This window comes from Podarcis liolepis (genome assembly GCF_965112155.1).
Source record: "Podarcis liolepis genome assembly, chromosome: 1".
NCBI classification, from domain to species: Eukaryota; Metazoa; Chordata; class Lepidosauria; order Squamata; family Lacertidae; genus Podarcis; species Podarcis liolepis.
The window spans coordinates 11,316,995-11,341,120 of NC_139554.1; the positions used below are offsets into that span (position 1 = coordinate 11,316,995).

The 24,126-nt window shown below is 43.8% G+C and overlaps 1 protein-coding gene across 2 annotated transcripts in view; it reads left to right on the top strand.

Moving 5' to 3' along the window:
- Positions 1 to 24,126, top strand: part of BRF1 (BRF1 general transcription factor IIIB subunit) — a 199,194-nt gene that overhangs the window by 142,205 nt on the left and 32,863 nt on the right. For both annotated transcript variants that reach the window (XR_014529466.1, XM_083518401.1), the window contains exon 15: positions 4,769 to 5,025. Coding sequence is in view for 1 of the 2 variants with exons in the window: in XM_083518401.1 (XP_083374527.1) it covers positions 4,769 to 5,025 (257 nt within the window). In the remaining variant the exon portion in view is untranslated. The remainder of the gene's footprint in view (positions 1 to 4,768; positions 5,026 to 24,126) is intronic.

Genomic DNA, 24,126 nt, shown 5'->3' on the forward strand with positions numbered 1-24,126 from the left:
ATATTTGTGTTGCCTTACTTCCTGTGCCTGGCATCAGGTGGAAGTGCTCCATTGTGAACATCTTCATATCCTGGATTTGCTGAAGCTTCAGGGGTTGTTCTTGTTGTTCCTGTTGCCGCCATCAAAACAGTTCTTACCTTGGCAGTAGCAGTGACAACATAATGTGGTCAAAACCTGATGGACTACATATAACACATGTCTTGGTTACTAGGCAAGAGGGCTATTTTTGAAGCAAAAAAAAATGTTGCCCAAGCAGTTGCCGGTGAACTGACATTAGATAGATAAGCTTTTGGGAAACATCTGAGACCCAGAAAAGCCCTCTTCTAATTAATTGATTGAAGTTGTACTGCTTTATAGTTCAAGAAATCTCAAAGCAGTTAACATCCCAACAAATGCTGATGTGCAGTAGAATATATAAAAACACAAATTCCACATTCCATAATAGTAACATTCCACATTTTGAGGCAAAGGCACCCACACCAGCCAGCACTCTTTGCTGCCCTCCTCTCTTTAGAATGAATGGAAGGGTGAGCGTCCATTCAAGAGGAGAGGCTGAGACAGTGCAAACAGGAACAGAGCAGGAACAGTGCAAGCCGTCTTTTGTATATTGTGGATGTTTAGGGGAAAATTTATTGAGTCTTTTCTTAGCGGGCATGCTGACGGACCCTGGCATAGGGCTTTTGCGGGTAAGAAATCGTGTATCTCATTCCCCTATCTGCTTTACACATTTGTGGTTTTGCATATAGACCAGGCTTCCTCAACCTCGGCCCTCCAGATGTTTTTGGCCTACAACTCCCATGATCCCTAGCTAGCAGGACCAGTGGTCAGGGATGGTGGGAACTGTAGTCTCAAAACATCTGGAGGGCTGAGGTTGAGGAAGCCTGATATAGAGGAAAGGGGGGAGGGTTGCTTATTTGATAGAACTTGGGCTTTGCATCCCAGCTTCACTTCCTGGCACTGCCTAGCAGAGATGGAAGATACTCCTTTCTAAAACCCTGAGAGCTGCGATCCAGTTGTCTGACTCGGAACAAGTCTGCTTCCTATGCTTCTATTGCTGCATTTAAATCATCCTTAATTCCCCCATGACTGAGCAGCTTTTGGGTTTAATGCAGTATGTGTCTAGCTGTCCTTGTTGCTTTGACTAGCACACGCCATTTCTCAGAGGCTTGCATTAACCCAACCCCATTAACAGGCAGGTTTCCAACTCCATGTATTCCACTTGGCTGCCTTCACTGATCTGTGGAGTGGCAGTCCTGTGGGAACTCTCGAACACAGCTCTCTACTTTTACTTAAACTGCTGCTGTATCCCTTGAGCTTTTTGTTGTAATGCTACTTGGTATTTATGTTCCATTCTGGCTTGCACTCAGTCTTTGTACCTACTTTTGCTGGTGGCGGGGCAGTTTTAGTGAGAATATGCTTCCTTAATATTTTATTTTTACTAAAACAAAACAAAACAAAAGCCATCCTCTGTAACTGGGGAAAAAAATCTAGACTTCAGCAATAAAGGACTTATGCATTGTAGGGAATTTTCAGCAAGGAAAGCCTGGGGGAGGAATGTGTGATATTCCCCGTGTAGAAACCAGGAGCTGCAAGCTAAAAATATTATCAGCCTTTAGCATAGGAAAGAGGCTGATAAAATGGAATATGACTGAAGGGAAATGCAAGCAGGTTGGAAAGAGCAACTCACAGCACGATCCTATCTATGCATGGCTCCAAAGTCATGTTGTCAGTCAATCAGTCAGTTACATTTTGATGTTCATAGCCAATGGCCATTACAAGAAGGCAATTCAAGAGTAAGCTAAATAGATAACGTTTGCAGAAATGCCAGTTGTCAAAAGTTAAAACCATAAAGTTATCCAAATTGTTTAAATTTTTAAAAAAATCTATTTGGCGTTCAACGTTTTCAAGGAAACCAAGCCTTACGAGGAGCGCTTGAAGGAGCTGGGTGTGTATAGCCCAGAAAAGAGGAGGCTGAGAGGAGATATAATAGCCATTTACAAATATCGCAAGGGCTGCCACATGGAAGAGGAAACAAGCTGTTTTCTCCTGCTCTGGAGGGCAGGACTCGAACCCATGGCTTCAAGTTGCAAGAAAGGAGATTCCGACTAAACATCAGAAAGACCTTTCTGACAGTAAGAGCTGTTCAGCAGTGGAAGAGTCTCCCTTGGAAGGTTGTGGACTCTCCTTCCTTTGAGGCTTTTAAGGAGAGGTTGGATGGCCATCTGTCATGGATGCTTTAGCTGAGATTCCTGCATTGCAGGGGGCTGGACTTGATGACCCGTGGGGGTGCCTTCCAACGCTGCAATTCTAGAAGGTGTACTATAGGTAGCAGACATGTCTATATCGGCTAGCAATAGAATCATAGAAGAATCATAGAATCATAGAGTTGGAAGAGACCACAAGGGCCATCGAGTCCAACCCCCTGCCAAGCAGGAAACACCATCAGAGCACACCTGACATATGGTTGTCAAGCCTCTGCTTAAAGACCTCCAAAGTAGGAGACTCCACCACACTCCTTGGCAGCAAATTCCACTGTCAAACAGCTCTTACTGTCAGGAAGTTCTTCCGAATGTTTAGGTGGAATCTTCTTTCTTGTAGTTTGGATCCATTGCTCCGTGTCCGCTTCTCTGGAGCAGCAGAAAACAACCTTTCTCCCTCCTCTATGTGACATCCTTTTATATATTTGAACATGGCTATCATATCACCCCTTAACCTCCTCTTCTCCAGGCTAAACATGCCCAGCTCCCTTAGCCGTTCCTCATAAGGCATCGTTTCCAGGCCTTTGACCATTTTGGTTGCCCTCCTCTGGACACGTTCCAGTTTGTCAGTGTCCTTTTTGAACTGTGGTGCCCAGAACTGGACACAGTACTCCAGGTGAGGTCTGACCAGAGCAGAATACATTCTAAAATGATTTAGAAAAAATATTTTCAGTTGAATGGGACTTATTCTCAGGTAAATAAGGTACAGGATTCCAACCATTGTTTTCCTTTGCATGTAATGCCAGGAAGTCACCCAACAAATTCAACAGGCAGGAGCATTTAATATCACCGCTTTCACACGCTGTGTGCAGTTGACCTGTTAAATGTTGTTCTGTCAGATGCCGCTAATGCAGTTCAAAAAGGACCAGACAGGATTCATATGAATAGCAATTGATAGCAGGTTGTTGTTGTTGCTGTTGTTGTTGGGTGGGCCAGTTTCCATGTAATGAGCAAGCACTGCACTCGTGCCCTTTCCCTTTCCTCGCATGTTCTGCTTTGATGAGTTGCTTCCGTGGAAACCACAGGTGGGCTACAGATGCTCGCTCATTACTGCAAACCCAAGGCTGTACAAAGTATGCCCCTGGGAAAATAAATGAAATTGCTTTTGAGACAAGAAAGACATTACAGCTGAACGCATGAGGGGCCAATTCACACAACCAGTTAAAACTTTAGTAGCTCACTTCAACAGGTTCCCATGCATTATATACATGGGAAACCCTCCCTTTGTGTTTGGATACGGCTCAGTATACAGACTACTGAGCAGAGGAATACTGGAAGTTTTGGGCATACCCATGCAGTTCTGCAGGCATATTGCTTCCAGTTTCTGCATTCCTTGCATGCATATGTTTGAAAGGACTGGGGAAATTGAGGATATCACGTGTGCACCTGGTTCATTTATTACTTTCAGTGTATGGCGGCTGAGAAATCTGCTGCCAACTTCCTATAATGCGTAGCATGTTCCTGCATTTGTTGTCATTTTTATTTTGATTATGTGCTTTGTGGTTTTATATTTTGATTTTATTCTGTGAACCGACCTGAGACCTGCGAGTATAGGGCGGTATATAAATTCCATAAATAATAAAATAAAATAGAAAGTGCAGACCAGCCCTATGTGGGGGGTTGTCTTCATGTTGTGACTCCATTTGACCCTGCACTTAGTGCATTCAGCCACAATCAGCGGCCAGAAATAAATGTCACAGTAGCCACACAGGTTTTCCCTAACAGTGGTGATTCTGTATTGAATCCCCTCCTCTTTCCATAATGTGTAGTTATGGCATATTGTGCTTCCCTGTACCACCAATGGTTATCATGAGTTAGCAGAGGGAACCTAGTGATGTGGTGACGTGTGCTTCTTTTGCTACACATTGCAGAAAGAGGAGGGAAAGCTGACATTCTAAAATTACTGTGTTGGAGATGATGTGTGCAATGTTTTACAGAGTGAAAGAGAACAAGTCCCTACCTCAAGGAGCTTATAGTCTTAACTGCAGGGTGGCAATCCTGTAATCGCCATCATATCTGGTTCTGGTCTCGGCCTAACTATTGGAACTCTCACCCATTTGCTTAATTGTGGTCAAAAGTCAGGAAAAATTAATCTGGACCTCAAAACAGAGGTGGCTATCCATCAGCAGGACTGATGTAGCTTTAATCCACCCAAAGGATCATTCAATTTTCTGGCTTCACCTGGCATTCATGGCTTTGCATGGTGGAGAAAGTACATTCTTTTAGAAATATTTGCTAGTTCCCATATGTGGTGGGCGTTTTGATAGTTACTCAAACAAGCATTGCAACCCAGCGTCCTTAAGGGGCCAAAAATAATAGAGGATCTTCAATGAGCTCCACTATTCAGGATTTGGATCCTTTGCAGTGTGCCGATGCAACTGTGCCACCTATCAGTTCCTCTCTCAGCCAGCTGCCACCTGAGCAGTGATGATTAAACTGCAGCCCATTCTTCAGCCTCAGTAAAATTATTCCGATTGCCCCCTAAAATTGCTGTTTATGTTTTAATTAAGCCCAAGAAGTCTGCAAAGAAGCGGGAGCTGATCCAGGCCAGCACAGCGGGAGAGGCAATTGAAAAGATGTTGGAACAGAAGAAGATTTCAAGTAAAATTAATTATAACGTGTTAAGGGACCTCAACAGCAAAGGAGGTAGCTCACCAAAGAAAGATGATGACAGCACTGATGACAGCAGCAACACCAAGAAACTGTCAAGAAGAAAATCTCTGGCGGCTCGGAATGTGGCCAACTCTATAAACAGTGTGGGGAAAAGGTACCACAATTCTTCATTTAAATCCTTCTCTCTTCAGTGAACGGTGCATCTATAGATTGTTAACAGTTCTCTGACACTCAGGTAATGTTGGGGCTTTCACTTTTAGTTCAGCGTGTGGGGCCAGGATGAATCATCCTCCACAGGCCACATGTTGGCTGGCAGCTTCATTGTGGCTTAATCACCATTACGTGAAGGCACCAGTCAGCCCTCAGTAACAAACTTTGCTTCCTAGAATTCTCTTATTCTTTTCTGTTCTCCCCCCCCAAAAAAAAAGATCAGATTTTGTGTTAGCTGATGTGAAAAGCTTGATGAAGCCTTCCCCACCCCATTTTTCATGTTGATTTTTAAAAAAATAATGGTTCTTGTCTTGCTGTGACAGTTTGCAATAGTGTGATTTAGTTCTTTGTTTGAATTTTATTCCAAAATTTGGTTGCTAATTACTGCCTCGGATACAAAGCTTCCTAGAAAACATATATATATCTCTGTAGGTTGCATAAAATATGAGGGGGGAGGTCTATTGTGGAAGTGGGTGCAATATTCAAATTTGGGTGCATCTTCTGCATTTAAAATATATGTGCCTATTCAGCTGCCTTAACTCCTCCTCGGGTCTCTGCTGTCTATAAAATGAATGTCGGAGTTTTGAGATGATTTTGTTTATAGCCATTTCTTCCTGGCCAGCTTATGCTTTAAAGAGGCCAAGTTAGTTGGCCCTGCAGCTTACCTTGGAGCATCTAGATGATGCCAGGTGATCTCCCAGAAGAACTTATTACCCCTGGTAAGGAATCTGTTGCAAGACATGCTTTCCCCGAGGCTGATGTCTTCCCATCTGCCTGTTTCCCCTCCTCATTAAAGCTCAGCTATGAGTGCCTTCCTCTTTGGGGCAGGGCTATTTCGTAAATGGATGCAAATGGACAGCGCGATGCAAAGTGACAGCTATAGCTGCAGGGGAACAGAGGATACTGCTGGCGCGGGATTTGCACCTGCACTGGGCTTCCAGGGCTGCTTTGACACCTTCCAACTCCTGCGTAATGAGCTGTCAGCAGCTCGAAATAAACCCCATGCCCCACACAGCTGCGCTGCACATGAGAACGGGGCAGATGTAATTTAGCACCACCAGTGGCGACTGCCACGCTAGCTGTAAGGCTCAAATCTAGTTTGAGTTTTCAATAAGAATGGCTGTACTGGGCCAGCCCAATGGCTCTGCCAGCTCAGTATTCCGACTACCAAGAGGCATTTCACATAGTTGTGCAGACATCAAGATAATGATTATCTAATTAAACACCCACATCTGATAGTCAGAGGCTAGGTTGTCAAAGAGCCCGCTGGAAGTAAATCACACCGTTCAAAGTTGGAGTTAACTCTTTATTAGCCAAAACACGATACCCAGAGACTTGGCCTAATGAGCACAGCAACTCATCCTTGGTCGGTCTGGCCCCATGAATTAGTTGCTGAGGCTGAAAGTCCCCTCCACTTCACAGCCGTCTATGTCCCCTCCTCTCCAGGGCTTTCCCCCAGCAGTTGGGAACTGCGCCTGTGTGCAGCCTGCCGCTGCTCCGCCAGTTTCAGCTCAGTTCTAAGAGACAAGGGAGGAGGGGAGCTTATTGCAACAGGAGGGGGAGACACCCATGACTCTTCCCCAGCTGGACTCCTCTCTGCCTCTTGGCTGATGATGATGATGATGATAACAACAACAACAACAGTAATTTATTATTTATACCCCACCCATCTGGCTGGGTTTCCCCAGCCATTCTGGGCAGCTCCCAACAGAACACCAATAACAGTAAATTAAAAAAAGCAACAACATCAAACATTAAAAACTTCCCTAAACAGGAGTGCCTTCCGATGTTTCCTAAATGTTATATAATTACTCATCTCCTTTATATTTAATGGGAGGGCTTTCCATAGGGCGAGCGACACGTCCGAGAAGGCCCTCCGCCTGGTTCCCTGTAGCTTTTGCAGTGAGGGAACCGCCAGAAGGCCCTCGGAGCTGGACCTCAGTGTCCGGGCAGAACGATGGGGATGGAGATGCTCCTTCAGGTATACTGGGCTTCCCTCCTTCTGACGGTTCCCTCACTGTGAGAAGCCAAGTTACAGGGAACCAGGCAGAGGGCCTTCTCAGTGGTGGCACCTGCCCTGTGGAACGCCCTCCCACCAGATGTCAAAGAGAAGAACAACTACCAGACTTTTAGAAGACATCTGAAGGCAGCCCTGTTTAGGCAAGCTTTTAATGTTTGATGCATTACTGTATTTTAATATTTTGTTGGAAGCCGCCCAGAGTGGCTGGGGAAGCCCAGCCAGATGGGTGGGGTATATATTATTATTATTATTATTATTATTATTATTATTATTATTATTATTATTATTCCAACCAGTCCGTTACATATATCTGAAAATGGAGGCTTTGCATCTGGCTAGTAGCTGTGGCTACTCATACACCCCCATCTATTTTATCAAATCCCTTAAAAAAACAAATTTCTGAGATTCTTATCAGTTCAGTATATTCAATATCCATAAATGTAGGTAGCCTGACTTCCCCCTTTGCTATTCTTGCTTTAGAGTGTGTGTGTTTATTACAAGTTCCAATGCCCGCAGTGCTGACTGATGGCAACTGAGCTGCTGGGTGTTTCCTTCAAATCCGAAGTTGTGGCGTTTGCCATTTCATACTCAGAATCTCTCGCTGAGGTTTGTTCTTGACGCTCTTGGAGCTTTGTTCTCTCCTGCATCCCATATGCGAACACGGAGATAATTCGAGGTGGCAAATCTTTGTGTTCTGCTCAGGCACTGTAGTCTTTGACTTCCATATGCCTTTGTTTGAGAGCCGCAGGTGTCTTCTGTTCTCCATATAACTTTTCTCTGTACGGCTTACAATGATCCTGGGTCAGCTGAAGAAATACTCTAAAGGTTGTTGTGCTTTTTGGTTACAACATACGACTGCAAAGAGGTGAAACGAAGGCAGGGAGCAAAGAGGAGATTGCATTACTTGAAGAAATAGACATTGACTGGCTTGTTCATTGTGGCATCATGGAACACACAGATAATAATGGTGTTATTATTTATTATTTATATTATTTATAGACACTCGCCACACAAAGATATCCAAATGATTTATTCTTGTGTGTTATTCTGTTTCTGGTTAGCAGCTGTTTTACAGGGTTAACACCTTAAGAAGTGTGCATGCACACGAAAGCTCATACCAATAACAAACTTAGTTGGCCTCTAAGGTGCTACTGGAAGGATTTTTTAAATTTTGTTTCCCTTCTTAGATTGTTGGGAGTTAGGCTATAGTACGGTTGTCACATATCCAGATTCACACGGTGGAGTTAGTGTCCCTTTCTAGCGTCCCCCCAAAAAGCTAAACAACTTTTTGGGCGATTTCCCTGCCAAAAAACTCAACAGCTTTTGTGTCTGGATTTTTACCTCTTGAAATATGGCGACCCTAAGGTAAAAGGACCCCTGGACAGTTAAGTCCAGTCAAAGGTGACTATGGGGTTGCAGCGCTCATCTCGCTTTCAGGCCGAGGGAGTCGGCATTTGTCCACAGACAGCTTTCCAGGTCATGTGGCCAACATAACTAAACCGCTTCTGGCGCAACGGGACACCATGTCAGAAACCAGAGCGCATGGAAACGCTGCTTACCTTCCTGCTGCAGTGGTACCTATTTATCTACTTGCACTGGTATGCTTTTGAACAGCTAGGTTGGCAGGAGCTGAGACAGAGCAATGGGAGCTCACCCCGTCGCAGGGATTCGAACCACTGATCTTCTGATCGGCAAGCCCAAGAGGCTCAGTGGTTTAGACCACAGCACCACCCGCCACCCTAAAGGTAAAGGTAAAGGGACCCCTGACCATTAGGTCCAGTCGTGGACAACTCTGGGGTTGCGGCGCTCATCTCGCTTTATTGGACAAGGGAGCCGGCGTACAGCTTCCGGATCATGTGGCCAGCATGACTAAGCCGCTTCTGGCGAATCAGAGCAGCGCACGGAAACGCCGTTTACCTTCCCGCCAGAGCGGTACCTATTTATCTACTTGCACTTTGATGTGCTTTCGAACTGCTAGGTTGGCAGGAGCAGGGACCGAGCAACGGGAGCTCACCCCGTCATGGGGATTCAAACTGCCGACCTTCTGATGGGCAAGTCCTAGGCTCTGTGGTTTAACCCACAGCGCCACCCGCGTCCCACCCACCACCCTAGGCTGTAGCTAAATGCTAGTGCAGATCTGTGTGAAAGGTCTCAGATTCATTTTCCAGCATTACCAGTGGGAAGGATGGCTGGAAAAGACTTCTGGCTGAGACTCGGCATAGCCATAGCCAGCCAGGAGTGGCTAAATGGACCAATGGCCTGACTCAGCTTCATAAGGTAGCTGCACACGGTCAGAAGGCATGGATGTGCCTACAAGTGTAGAAATTTGCATTCAAAATCTAGAATATCATATTTTAAGAACTTGGCAAGTGTATAGTTTATTTTGATTTTTCTCAGGATTAAAGATTTACAGTAGACCTTTTGATTTTTCTTCCATTACTCTAAATGCAGTACATCATATGGCATGCATAAATTCATTTGTTCATCGTTATTCTTGGATGTAATGCATAAATTCCTTTGTTCACATTTCTTCCTCCGAGGTGTTAGCGGATAAATGCATTTTTCCTCAGCAATACAATAATCACAGTAATTTATGTGCAATTAAGAACAAAACGTGCTACACATCTCATTTGACAACGAAGCCCCTCGTGTTTCTCCATCTAGAAGTCGTGAGCACAGATCTTACTAGCCATTTAATTTGCAGTGATTAATAATCTCCTTGGTTTTATCTTCAGAGATAGCTTAAATGTTTTATCTGACAGGAGCAGAGGTTTGCCTAATAAGCAACTGCAGAGGGATACTTTTTACCCAATATTTCAGTTCGTGCAAGTTAAGCCTTCAAGGTCGAGTTGTGACATCTTAACCACAAAAAAAGTGCTGGGGTCTGATGGAGGCTGACTGCAAGCCACAGTTTGAAAACTGAGAACTAGGCTCAGAAATGTGCACTTGCCTCCTTCTGAGGAATGTGAAGGCTTGGAGGGGAGCAGGGAATGATGGGGAGTCCACCCTTATTTACCCCCAAAGCCCCTGTTTTCTGAATTTTTTGAAATTCGTTTTGGATTATGACATGTTTTCTTTTAGAACAAAGCATTTAAGGCAAGAGGTTTCTGAGCACAATTCAAAGTGTTGGTGTTGACCTTTAAAGCCCTAAACGGCCTGGTCCAGTATACCTGAAGGAGCGTCTCCACCCCCATCGTTCAGCCCGGACACTGAGGTCCAGCGCCGAGGGCCTTCTGGCGGTTCCCTCACTGCGAGAAGCAAAGTTACAGGGAACCAGGCAGAGGGCCTTCTCAGTAGCGGCGCTTGCCCTGTGGAGCACCCTCCCGTCAAATGTCAAGAAAATAAACAACTATCTGACTTTTAGAAGACATCTGAAGGCAACCCTGTTTAGGGAAATTTTTAATGTTTGATGCTGTATTGTGTTTTTAATATTCGGTTTGGAGCCGCCCAGAGTGGCTGGGGAAACCCTGCTAGATGGGTGGAGTATAATTAATTAATTAATTAATTAATCAACCCATCCATCTATCCATCCATTCCCCCCCCCCCCCAATTTCTTTCTAGGAAATGTGTGTGAATGGAAGAGATTTACAGTGGTGCCCCGCAAGACGAATGCCTCGCAAGATGGAAAACTTGCTAGACGAAAGAGTTTTCCGTTTTGGAGGTGCTTCGCAAAACGAATCTCCTATGGGCTTGCTTCGCAAGACGAAAATGTCTTGCGAGTTCCTGCGGTCCCCCCCCCCTTTTCTAAGCCGCTAAACTGCTTATCAGCTGATCCGATAAGCCGCTAATAGTGCTAATCCGTCAATGGGCTTGCTTCGCAAGACGAAAAAACCGCTAGACGAAGAGAATCACAGAACGGTTTCTTTTCGTCTTGCGAGGCACCACTGTATATAAGGCAGTGTACAGTATCAGATCATTACAATTCCTGTACTTTGAGGACAAGCAAGTCCTGAGTATTATGCTGGGAGGGCAACTCCCAAATGCCTAGCAAGGTACGCCTCTCTCTCTTGAAGGGCACTGCCATTGTCCCCATGAACTGTCATAGCCAAAAGGATGCTTGCTGCAAGCCGCCTAGAGTGGCTGAGGAAACCCAGCCAGATGGGTGGGGTGGTAATCATAATAATCATAATCATAATTGCAGTGCAGCAGCCTGCTTGGAAGGTGTTTGTTCCCTTTCTAGGGGCAGCTGATTACAGTGGTACCTTGGGTTAAGAACTTAATTTGTTCCGGAGTTCCGTTCTTAACCTGAAACTGTTCTTAACCTGAGGTACTTTAGCTAATGGGGCCTCCCGCTGCCGCCGTACCGCCGGAGCATGATTTCTGTTCTCACCCTGAAGGAAAGTTCTTAACCCGAGGTACTATTTCTGGGTTAGCTGAGTCTGTTACATGAAGCGTCTGTAACCTGAAGTGTCTGTAACCCAAGGTACCACTGTACTAGTTTGAAAATGTTTTGTGGGACTTCAATTACAGTATACCATTTTAAAAACCAATGGAAGACCTATCTTCTAATTCCAGGGCATCATGCGTGCCACTACTGTATTTTCAAATGCTAATTACATTACGGTGTGATTTGTTGTATTACAAACTGCATGCAATTATCTGTTGTTGTTGTTTGTGTGTTTTTAAAGAGCAAACAGGAAGAGATAGCTTTTAAGCAGATCACCGGAGCAATGCTTAATACGATCATCAACTATAGGGCTAATGAAAAAGTTTGCATATTTTTCGGGGGGGAGGCTCAGTTTTATGTAAATTTGTTTTAATTACATTTTTCACTTTATGTAATTTGAAGCTGCCTAATAGGAAAAGGTCAGATCTAATTTTCACATGGAAAATGCTTTTTCTTAAGTGTCCTCTATCAACAAATCATAGTTAAATTTGGGTGGAATGCCTTTTTTTTTTTTTTTTTTTTGCTTACAGTAAGCTAACATTATATCTGTCAAGCTTCGACATGGTTTCTTCCTAATGTCTTATCACTATTGTAAAGCAGGAGCCTAAGTTTATACCACTAATCTTTTTCAGTGTGTGGGTTTGTGGTATTGTTGTTTTTAAATCTGCTTTAGTCATGGCTAAATGAAAACTTGCTCCATTCTTACTTCTCTACCTGGATTTTTCTATGCCAGTAGAAAGACAGAGCTGTGTCCAGAGAAACATCTAGTTGCATGTTGTACTTCCTTGGACTGAAATCTTATTATATTTATTGTGGAGGAAAATCTGTTGCACCTGGCAAATGTTGGATCTGAACTACCTTTCAAGTCACTGCATTTTAAAATGTGAAGGCTCTCTGTTTCCTGGTACTTAAAACTGGCAGTGATATACAAGGCGACAGGCAGTATTATAAAAAGAATAAATGTGTCGGGTTAATCTTAGAAAATCCAGAAAGAAATGAAGCAGCCCTGAAAAGTACACTGGAACCTCTTCCAAGGCAGAAGGTCGTTCTTGTCCCTCTGTCTCTCCCTGCCTCTTCCCCTATACACACTCACACTCAAACATGAATGTCTTCAAGACTGAAATCATGTTAGTGGTGGTTATGAAATGACTCCAGGGGTTTTGGGGGGAAAGATTTTATTTTGAAATGAATTTTAACCTCAGACGTACCCTGAAATTATTCTTAAAAGGCTCTGTTTTGAGGAGGCAAACCTGTGTCTCCATCTTCAAGACTTGTATTACAGGCTTACATATATATCTCCAGGCAGCACAAAGTGAAAATCACTGTTCTTTGCAGCCCTCGGGGCGGGAGATGGCTTGGTGCAACATTGGTGTGTGTGTGTGTGTGATGTTTAGAGGGGCTGTAGCCTTCTGGAATAATGCCCTGCCCTTTAAAGTAATGCAGTTTTGTTTTTTGTTTTTAAACATCCTGGAAACTGTACACCAAGACTTTAGATGAAAGAAAGGGCTATGCTCCACTGTGAGTCATTCACATTCAGAAGTCTCCACAGGTTCTTTGGTCTATACTAATTTGCCATTTTTATTTTGTGGTTTTGTTATTTTGTTTTTTAAGGTCATTATAGTTCCGTAGACTCAAAGTTCAGGGTACAGATTTGAGAAAAACATGCTATTGGCATGTGAATGAGTACCCCTGTCCTGGTAGTTCAGTCAGTAGAGCATGAGACTCTTAATCTCACAGTTGTGGGTTCAAGACCCATGTTGGGCAAAAGTTTCCTGCATTGCAAGGGGTTGGCCTGGTAAAGGTAAAGGGACCCCCGACCATTAGGTCCAGTCACGGACAACTCTGGGGTTGCGGCGCTCATCTCGCTTTACTGGCCGAGGGAGCCGGCGTACAGCTTTCGGGTCATGTGGCCAGCATGACCAAGCCGCTTCTGGCAAACCAGAGCAGCGCACGGAAACGCCATTTACCTTCCCGTTGGAGCAGTACCTATTTATCTACTTGCACTTTGACATGCTTTCGAACTGCTAGGTTGGCAGGAGCAGGGACCGAGCAACGGGAGCTCACCCCGTCACAGGGATTCGAACCGCCGACCTTCTGATTGGCAAGTCCTAGACTCTGTGGTTTAACCCACAGCGCCACCCGCGTCCCTTAATGAGCCTTGTAGTCCCTTCTAATTCTATAATTCTAAGGTATTTATTACTTTTCTCTTCTACCTTTCCTCTAAGGCGTTCTTCCCCATTCTCGTGTCCACCACAGGCTTTGGACCAAAATGCCCAAGCAGCATGGCTGTAGTTGTAATCTGCAATATCTGGACGACACAAGGTTGGGGAAGACTGCTGGCATGACTTTCTGCTGGCACACACAATTCTAAACACACAAACACACGCACACCACTCTTCTCTTCACAGCACTCCGGAGGAATAGTGATCACTGAAATACCTTACTGGCTTCAGATCATCCAGTAAATTTCATTGATCAGTGGGAAATAAAAACCCTGGTTTCACGCGGCCTAATTCAACAATACAGCACAGTGGTCTGCACAGGGTTAACACCCAGGTACCAACAGTCAAACAGAACTGAAAAAAACAGAACACACTCCTCTCCCCCCCAAACCATGCTCTTAGGCTTTGAGTGATTTTCAATGCAAACCTGTGCACGCCTACTCAGAAGTAACCTGCACTGAGTTCAGTAGGACTTGTTGTTGTCGTTTAGTCGTGTCCGACTCTTCGTGACCCCATGGACCAGCGCACGCCAGGCACTTCTGTCTTCCACTGCCTCCCGCAGTTTGGTCAAACTCATGCTGGTAGCTTCGAGAACACTGTCCAGCCATCTTGTCCTCTGTCATCCCCTCCTCCTTGTGCCCTCCATCTTTCCCAACATCAGGGTCTTTTCCAGGGAGTATTCTCTTCTCATGAGGTGGCCAAAGTATTGGAGTCTCAGCTTCAGGATTTGTCCTTCCAGTGAGCACTCAGGGCTGATTTCCTTAAGAATGGATACGTTTGATCTTCTTGCAGTCCATGGGACTCTCAAGAGTCTCCTCCAGCGCCATAATTCAAAAGCATCAATTCTTCGGCGATCAGCCTTCTTTATGGTCCAGCTCTCACTTCCATACATCACTACTGGGAAAACCACAGCTTTAACTATATGGACCTTGCCGTGGCGAAGGGGCTTGAATAACTCAGAGAAGCTATGAACTGTGCCGAGCAGGGCACCCAAGATGGACAGGTCATAGTGGAGAGTTTTGACCAAACGTGATCCACCTGGAGGAGGAACCGGCAAGCCACTCCAGTATCCCTGCCAAGGAAACTCCATAGACATAGTCAGTAGGACTTACTGCTAGGCAAGTGTATAGAGAGGTTGCAGCCGTAGCTTTGGGGCAGCTGCCAAAAATGCCCCTCTCTCTGCTCTTCCTATTTGAACATGATGTTTCCTTGCACCATTAAGTAAGTCTTCATGGCCTGTACTAATGGTCCATGATGGGCAAATGGTAAGGAGACTGATTGTAAATCTAAATTACACAGGGCTTCAGCTTTGTAAGGTATTATAGGTTAAAATCAGCATCTCTAATTTTTCTCAGAAGATTATAGATTTTGGTTCCCAGAGCGGTTCTACATTTTCAGAACATAAGAACTATGCCTATCTCCCAGACAATCTTTCTTTGCTTAATTATCCGACAAGATACTTTTCGGCTATATTGATTAGCAAAAATCCTATACAAGAACAGTATTTATGGTAAAAGTGTGTGTCTCATTACTTTCACAGGCCATTTTCAACTTTGTAGCAAATGCATGGGGGTTAAAAGCTATTTGTCTTTGTTTTTAACTTAGAATCTTATTGGCTGCAATACAGTTTTAGAAGTGAAGTTCTAACCAGCAAAGTAAATGATGCGAATTACCCTGCATGGCGCAATTGGTCTGACATCCTGTTTTAGTTATAGGAAAGAAATTGATGCAAAACCAGAGTTTTAGAAAACATTCCATTTTGGTGCAGAAAACTCCATTACCTCATTTAATTGAAGCTGTTGGGTGGGCACACAGATAATCATCATGTTTGTTGATGTGATAGTTGATCAAAAGAACAGGAAACCTGTTTTTTTTTCTGGGTGTGGACTATATTGGCCATTTTACTATAGCTTGTTGGAAATAAATACTGTGGGTTGAATTCAGATTTTCCAGAATATACTGTGTTGGGAAGAACCGCTCTTCCTTTTTCTAACATCAAGCTAGTTTCAAACACAAAAGGCAGAGTTTACTATTTATGGCCAAATCTTTTGGCTATTCAACTATTCTAGTGCTCTACTTTGAGGTGTGGTTCTTAGGTTGTTTAGAACTATTTAGATGGTATAACTTATAGATACTGGCTTACTTTAAAAAGAGAGAGAGGGTATATGCCACAGAAAGAACTGCAAACTGTGCACAGGCAAGCTGCCAATATCCAGCCTTTAGACAATACAACTGTGAATCTTTATTTTTGTAGATTAATCCTTTGAATCTTCTCACTGCAAAATTATGGGCAAACTTGAATTCATTCCCTGTGGTAAACCAAGGAGGGACCATCCCAGTGCTGTAGGCCCAAGGATGAAAGCCGTTAACAGCATTTATTTGATATTTAGTATTATATTTATATTCCACCTTTATTTCAAGGAGCTCAAGGTGTCATGGACAGTTCCCCCTCTTCCCCCTTTGTCCCACAACAACCCTGTGAGGTAGGTTATATATTTATTCATAAAAATATTTACATACTGCTATGTCATTAAAAATATATCAAAGCAGTTTGCAGTAATTAAAAAAAACCCATACAGTCGTACCTTGGTTTTCGAACAAAATGTGTTCCGGAAGTCCGTTTGACTTCCGAAATGTTCTGAAACCAAGGATGCTCCTGCAGCCAATCGGAAGCTGCACCGGACGTTCAGCTTCCGAGGCAAAGTTTGCAAATCAGAACACCTACTTCCGGGTTTGCGACGTTAGGGTTCCAAGTTGTTCGTGAACTAAGCTGTTCGAAAACCAAGGCACGACTGTATAAGAAAAACTGTAAAAAGTTAAAAGAGTTAACCATTGTGGAAAGATGCATTCCTAATTGCCTGCATAGGCCTGGCAGAATTGAAAGTCTTCTGCAGGCATTTAAAAGTTGGCACAGAAGGAGCTTGCTGAATCTTTGTTGGCAGAGTATTCCACAGAACTGGGCTGATGGCACTAAGGTTCATTTCTTGTTGTTTTTCGTTGAATGAGCCTCACCAACTCGGAAAACGAGCAACGGTGCTCCTACAGATGATATCCATGATCAGGCCGGAATATAATAAGGGTTCAATTGATCCCTGATGTGCCTTGGACCTCAGTTGTTCAGGCTTTGCAAATTAATGCAAGGATCTTGAACCTGGTTCAGTAGTAGATGGGCCACCAGTGCAGCTGTTTCAGCAATGGTGTCAAATTCTAGGCCGAGAGATAGTCACTGACCCCAAGCCACCCATCGAACCTCATGGCTGAATGGGGCTTTCATCCCTGGTCGGTCCTCAAGTTAACGCTTAGTTGCCTTATTGCAGCTCTCAGAGATAGTTCCACTGACTCTGACGAATGTCCTTGAACGAAGTTGATGCATGCCCTTCCTTGCTCACAGCTGAATTTGACAAGGAACTGATCCATTAAAGCCTCTAGCAGTGTTGCAATCTGGCTAATACTGTTGGATATTGCTATTTTGAACAAGGAAGAAGAATAGTCCCTAGCAAAGACGGACAGTGGATGGGAAATTAAATTCAGGGTTTCTAGCTGGAAATAAATTTAAAGTCATGATTTTTTAATGTCAGAATTGGGTAAGCAGCAGGATGAGCCAGGACTGCAGCTGACTGGATATGACTGGAGTGTCATTTCCCCCACAAAGAGAAAACGGGGAAATAGAGGAGTTTGGGGAGAATAAAGTTAAGTTGACGGCCCCTTTCCTTTTCCTTGCCTTCTATAATCAAGGGCATGTTCTTGCCAGAGATGCCATTTTTGAGTGTAGGGAGGGACACAGAAGTTTTAATCTGGGTGGCAGATATTTAGGACATCTTCAGTAGCTGAGGAAAGATGTCTTTCCTTCTTGGGGGATTTCCCACTTAACCTTGAGCCCCCACATTTCTGCCAGCCCCAGGCAGCCCTGATAGTCCTGCCTCTTGGGTTGGCTGGTAATAATCTTTGCTCCTGGCATTTTTTAGGAGAGATCTCTCTCTGGGTTCACAGGTCTCGCCAGCAGCTTTTCAGTTGTCATTTTGGAATGCGAAGGCTATTGTAGAATGGAAGGATTTTCACAACATGTTTACTTATGAATTGCTTCAGTAAGTAGATTCTCTTTTAAAAGCAACGGCAACTCAAAAGATGATTTGTATAAGTTGCAGGTCTCAGATGCCCCGCTCCCTAAGCAAAATCATGGAGCTACAGCTAAATTACACAGCAGTCCACACAGACACACACCCCTCCCAAGTCATTTATTAAATTTGTATAGTATTGGCGATTAGTATGCAGGTATGGCCTCCTCATCACATTTGCTTCTAAGTAACCAAAGGCAGTATGTCACAACAATGGAAGCTTATTGATGACACAGTAGTTTATGATTGATTAAAAGTGGCATATTTATCTTGCCTTCAACTCTTTCCATTAGCGCCCTTATTGACTGTTTGGCAGAGGGAATATTAGCTGTTGTGATAGGGTAGGCATTTTTTGTTATTGCTGTTATGGTTCTCCTTACTAACTCCCAAGAGACTGTGATCTACTCACATTATAAAAATACTGGCTGTGATCTACCCATTGTTATTTACAGGCAAAGTTGTTGGGCTTTTTGGGGGGGAGCCAAAGCTTTTACAGGGGGGATCTACTGCAATCTACCACAAACGTCCTGTGATCTACCACAGACGTCCAGTGATCTACTGGTAGATCACGATCTACCTGTTGGACATGCCTGTATTAAAACAATGGCACATCTTGGGAACACTTTTGCCAAAGACTATAGGGGTGAGTGGGTGGGAGAAAAGAGAGGAGACAACAACCTGGAAGGAAAAACCTTGGAGATGCTGAACGTATTACTGTGCTACCTTTTTAGTATGCTATCTTTTCCCAGAGCAACAACTCCAGCAAGAATTTTTGTCTTGGTACTTGCTTTTTTGGCTGAGTGGTGGTAGTTGTCCACCAAGTACGAGCCCGGGACAGGGCTGAGCCTACCATTAGGCAGAGTGAGTTGCAGATTCTGGGGTGTGGTGGGGGACAGTGGTTACCCCCCTGACAGTCCTTCTGAGTCGTCCCCCCCCAAGCATTCTCTCCATTGGAGGACAGAACTATGTGCACTAACTACTACACGACCAGCTCTGTCCTCCTCGAACTAGCTTTCTCTTCTCAGGTTTGGTGGCAGATGCTATCTCTAAAATTCAATAGTCAGTCCAGTTGACTTACATCTGTGGAATTGGGGAAGAGACATTTCTCCTTTGTCTCAGGCAGTTAAAGGTCTGGCCCCTAGCCTAGGAGCTGCTGCTCTACTGCAAGGTGGGGGTGAGAAAACTTGCAAGGGTGGGGCAGCAGTAGGTGCTTTCTCCTACAAGTCCCCTCTCCGTAATACTTTTGTCCAACTTAACTCATCAAACACGTGTATCAGAAACTTGGCTTCAAATTGTGTGCTCCATTTTGCTGCTTTGCAGCAGAAAAGTGGCAGCTCAGATTCCCAGGCAGCCTGTTTGTGCTACTAAATGGCACGCTCTTCCGTTGTCTCCCAAGACAGCTGGATGCCTACCTGCTTGTGCACCAGGATCTTTCCTGCACACATGGACATAATATATCCATTGCATCGAACCCATTCAAAACAGCGATTGCAAAATCCAACTAGGCATGAGATTTCCATTCATTAACTGGCAGCAATAAATACTGATGTGAAAGGAGCACATCCTTGGCTTTCAAAGAACGCTAGAGGCATGTAGGGGAGCTTCTGCTGACGACGGCGAGGGTTACATTTCCGTCTGATCCACAGCAGCTGTTCGTGCCCAGCATCCTCTAATGAATAATACTGTATCTGGACTGCCTTTGGTAAACAGCTTGATGCAAGCTTTTTGACCAGTGCTCCACAACACAGATTATTGTACTGATAAAAGGCCATCTAGAATAAAAAATAATAATTCTAAAGATGGTGCCTACAGATAGGGCTTTTCATTTCTGCCATTTGGGGTCACATCCTCTGCAAACATTTGCAGTATTTGATCACCACAATGTGTTGTTAAGGAGTTGAGGACAATGGCAACACCAAGATGCCAAATTCCCTTGCAAACTGGAGCTGAATGTGTGTCCCTTACGCGCGCGCTCTCTCTCTCTCTCAAATGTTCATGCTGATAATAGTTGTTTTAACTCTGGTCTTAAACCCAACATTTAGAAGTAACATTTAGAAACTGCCCATTAAAAACTCCACTTTCCCATGTTATGTGCCTTGCTACAGGTTAATGTTATGGTATAAAGCCCATGTTATCAGAGTTCATCATGACTAGGGCCCAGCCAAATGATGACGCAGAAGATCTGTGTTCACAGTGGTACATCTGATGTCTGTATGTTTTCCCCGATGGGAAGACATTTAGCAAACTCCTGTGGAGGAGAAGAGTTTAAGCTCATTCCCCCAGTACTATGGTTCTGATTTGGCCGAGAGGGGCCCTGTGAATTTTTAAAAGCTTAAATCTCACTGTAAAGGTCCCAGACTTTGCATATCTGGTCTTAACAGTCTCTTACTTTGTCCCTCTTCACAGGTGTTATCACATAGACTGCTAACCTATTTAGAGTGAAATCTGGAGAAGCCTTAATGTTTTGTTTTTTTTTAACGGATTGCCTCCTATAATGACAAATCCTCCCGCTGTCTCTTTCCACCCCCATCCCCCTTGAATCAATAAGTGTTAATTGAAGTCCTATGCATGCCTGCACGTAAGTGAAAATGCTTTAGGACACTAGGAAGCTGTTTTATAATTGGTCGGGCTATTTGTGCATCCAGGCCACTGTTGACCAAGGGGCTCCATGGCCATAGGGCAAGAAACATCTTTCATAAGCAACACATGGGCTTTTTACTAAGTCAGGTGATTGCTCCATCCATCTTTTCCATCATTTGCTCCCTGATCTTTTTCTGATGGAAATGTCAGGTACTGAAAATGGTACCATCTGCATGCAAACTGTATGCTCTACCAGTTAGCTATGGTGATTTCTACCTCAAAATCTGTGGTTCCTCCCCGTGTTATTTTCTGTCCCTGAGCTACGGCTTGTCCTTGGATTTATTTTCTTTGCCAGTTGGATCAAAATGTTTGTTAAAAGTTGGATTCGCAGGCAGCAAAGAACTACTTCGTTCCTAATGGATCTCCTACTCACAGCATTTTCTCTGTTGTAACAAGGGGGTTTCTGGCACCTGCTTGCATAGCCTTGCTGTTTTTGGATGCCTGACCAGACTTACGCTCAACACCTTCTCAGAGTAGGTTTCTAGAAGGCTTCCAATTGTCTGCTTGACCGCCATCTGTTCCCATGGCAGTAGCTACCTTTTTAATACCTACAAAAACAGGTCACAGGAGATGCGAAAAAGCATGAAAATCTGGTGATACTTGCAGATCAGCACTATGTTTTTGCACCACCTTCCTGTCTTTCTTGAGGAAAGTCTTCTGCTAGAGAATGGTGATTGGTTTCTCCATTTTTTAATTTTTTTGCTTAACAGCAGCACTGATTTGCAGGGCTGCTGAGGGGGCAGGAACTCAGGCAGATGGGCCCTGATGCCAGCTGGCACCATCTGTGAGAGCAACTCAGATGCCAGTGGAGTCCGGTTCAGTCTTGCCCCTTCCTACTGCTTTTGAGTCAATCCACTGGCAGGGATACTGCCCACAGGCCTTCTCCCCTCTCAAATATTTGGGACACCAGCAAGAGGCCAGCAGAGCCAACCAAAGTGGGCAGAGGGTACCAAGGTATGGATCACTGGAGGTGCCACAGTAACTGAATAGAGTCCAGGTGGCTTCTCGGTAGTGGCGCCCGCCCTGTGGAATACCCTCTCATCAGATGTCAAGGAAATCACCACCATCATTTTATTTGTATGACGCCTTTCCATAGTTAAAACAATGTGGCGTCTTACAAGACAAGATTTACATAATTACCAACATAACAAAAGTCATAAATAATAAATAAAACACATCAAAAGGTACACAACCAAATGGAAAACAATTTCCACTTAAATCCTAAAGTCTAAAACTAAAAATAAAACATTAATATCAATAACAATTTAAAATGACCTTGATAAAAACAATATTAAAAAAGAGCCCTCTCTGTTGAGCAGCAACAGCCCTTTATGGAGCCTGTCAACTATCTCACTTTTATAAGACATCTGAAGGCAACCCTGTTTAGGGAAGTTTTTAATGTTTGATGTTTTATTGTGTTTTTAATATTCTGTTGGGAGCCGCCCAGAGTGGCTGGGGGAAACCCAGCCAGATGGGTGGGGTATCAATAATAACAACTTCTTCTTCTTCTTCTTCTTCTTCTTCTTCTTCTTCTTCTTCTTCTTCTTCTTCTTCTTCTTCTTCTTCTTCTTGCTAGCAGGGATTTGCTTGAGGTACTGAGACAGCAATAATCTTTCCTTTTAGCAGCAGCAGCAACAACTACAACAAATTCTGTGAATGCTGCCTTTGTAGAGGAGAATTGTCTCTTGCCCTTTGCTGAGCCCTGTTTCTGACGGCTGACCCTTTTTTCTATTTCCCCCAGTAAATTGGTCAACTAAAATATATAATCTCAACCTTCATCGCCCTTCATGCCTCTTCCTTCCTGTCTTTTTTTCAGGCCACCTTTCTTGCAGCCAACACAAATTGAAAGTAAGACCCAGATTCACTGGCACTTATTTATTTTGCTTTTATAAAAAATTTAACATCTTAAGTGCTGCTTAATGTATTTTTTTAAAAAAAAACACTCTAAAGCAGTGTACATTAAAAGAATAAAAATTACAACATTTGATACAGTTCCGATATAAAGAAAATTCACTAATTATTCGGAGAGTGTGCTTATGTGAAATTTTAAGAGCTAAATATGTGGTATAATCATCATCGCCATCACAAATATATGCAAAATGACCAGATATCTCAGACGATAGATTTCTTTTCTCATATAATCAGATGAAGGCCATTATCAGTTATTCAAAATTCTGGCTTGCAGTGACGCTTAGCATTTCATGCATTCAAAGTGCTACACATAAATTCTAGTATTTACAGTAGCCAAGTAAGGTAGGTTAGAATTATTATCTCATGTGGAGTGGGGTGGAGTGGGGGGCTAAAGCAAAGAAAAAGCAGCTTCTGTGAAAACAGCCCAGAGAGTTCATAACAAAAAATGACTCTCTAGGATAGGTCATCCTTCACTAAGGTAGTGCCTTCCACGTGTTTTGGACTACAACTCCCGTCAGCCCTAACTCGCATGGACATTGTAATTAATGTGAGTTGTAATCTAAAACACTGGAAGGGTGCCACCTTGGCGAAGGCTGTTCTGGGTGATTCCATTATTTCATTACAATGCATTTCCCTCATAATGTAGGACCTGGAGAGAGTATTTGCAGTGGGTCACTAAAGATAAAGGACCCCTGGATGGTTAAGTCCAGTCAAAGGGAACTATGAGGTACAACATTCAGGCTGAGGGAGCTGGCATTTGTCCACAGACAGCTTTCTGGGTCATGTGGCCAGCATGACTAAACCGCTACGGGCGCAACGGAACACCATGACAGAAGCCAGAGCGCATGGAAATGCCATTTACCTGTTGGTACCTGTTTATCTACCTGCACTGGTGTGCTTTCGAACTGCTAGGTTGGCAGAAGCTGTGTCACTTAACCCGCTATTTCCTTAACCCTTCTCCTACCCACCACTTCTCCCTGCAAATTTGCATTGATTTAAAATATTTTAAACTCATCCTTTATCACAGTGCGGTACCAAGCCCAGGGTACAGTAATCTAAATGAAAGCCAAGAATCACAATCATAAAACAGAAGAGGGGATGAATGAGCAGATAAAAACCACAACAGATGCAGCAATAGCAATAAAATTTGTGCTTCCCTGCAATTTTCAAGTTTTTTTCCAGTGACACCCCAGAGCCAAAAGTGAGCCTTGCCAGAGAGACACCCATAGATCCTACCCTAAACGCTGCCCTTGCATGCCTCGTGATCTGTGCAACTGTGGAGCTGGGATCATGCTTTTGCCAAGGTAATGTCTATTTTGGCTCTCTTGTCTCCATAGACAGAGAATCTCAAAGCTGTCTCTTCTCTGTCTCTCTTACACACACACACCTTCTCAAGCCTGCAAATAATTCAGACTGCTCCAAGTCATTAAATTTCCCGACGGGTGAAGTGTTCTCCGGATTTTGATCACCGCTCTATGATACCCTGAGAGTGATTTTTGTGTATGGAAGGTGTGCCTGGGGCACAATGTAGGACTTTGTCAGAAAGACAGAGGTGGAAAAACCTCCAGAACAGTACTCCTAATTGTATGCCTCCCCTGTTCCCACACTCTTTGTAATGTTTTTATTATATCTGACACCACCAAGGAGTTAGGAGGATCATGTATAACTTGATTATGGATTAAACTTTCCTGCGTTTTTATAAGAAAAGAAAAGATGGATTGTGGGGGTGGGGTGGAAGGAAAGCTTTCCT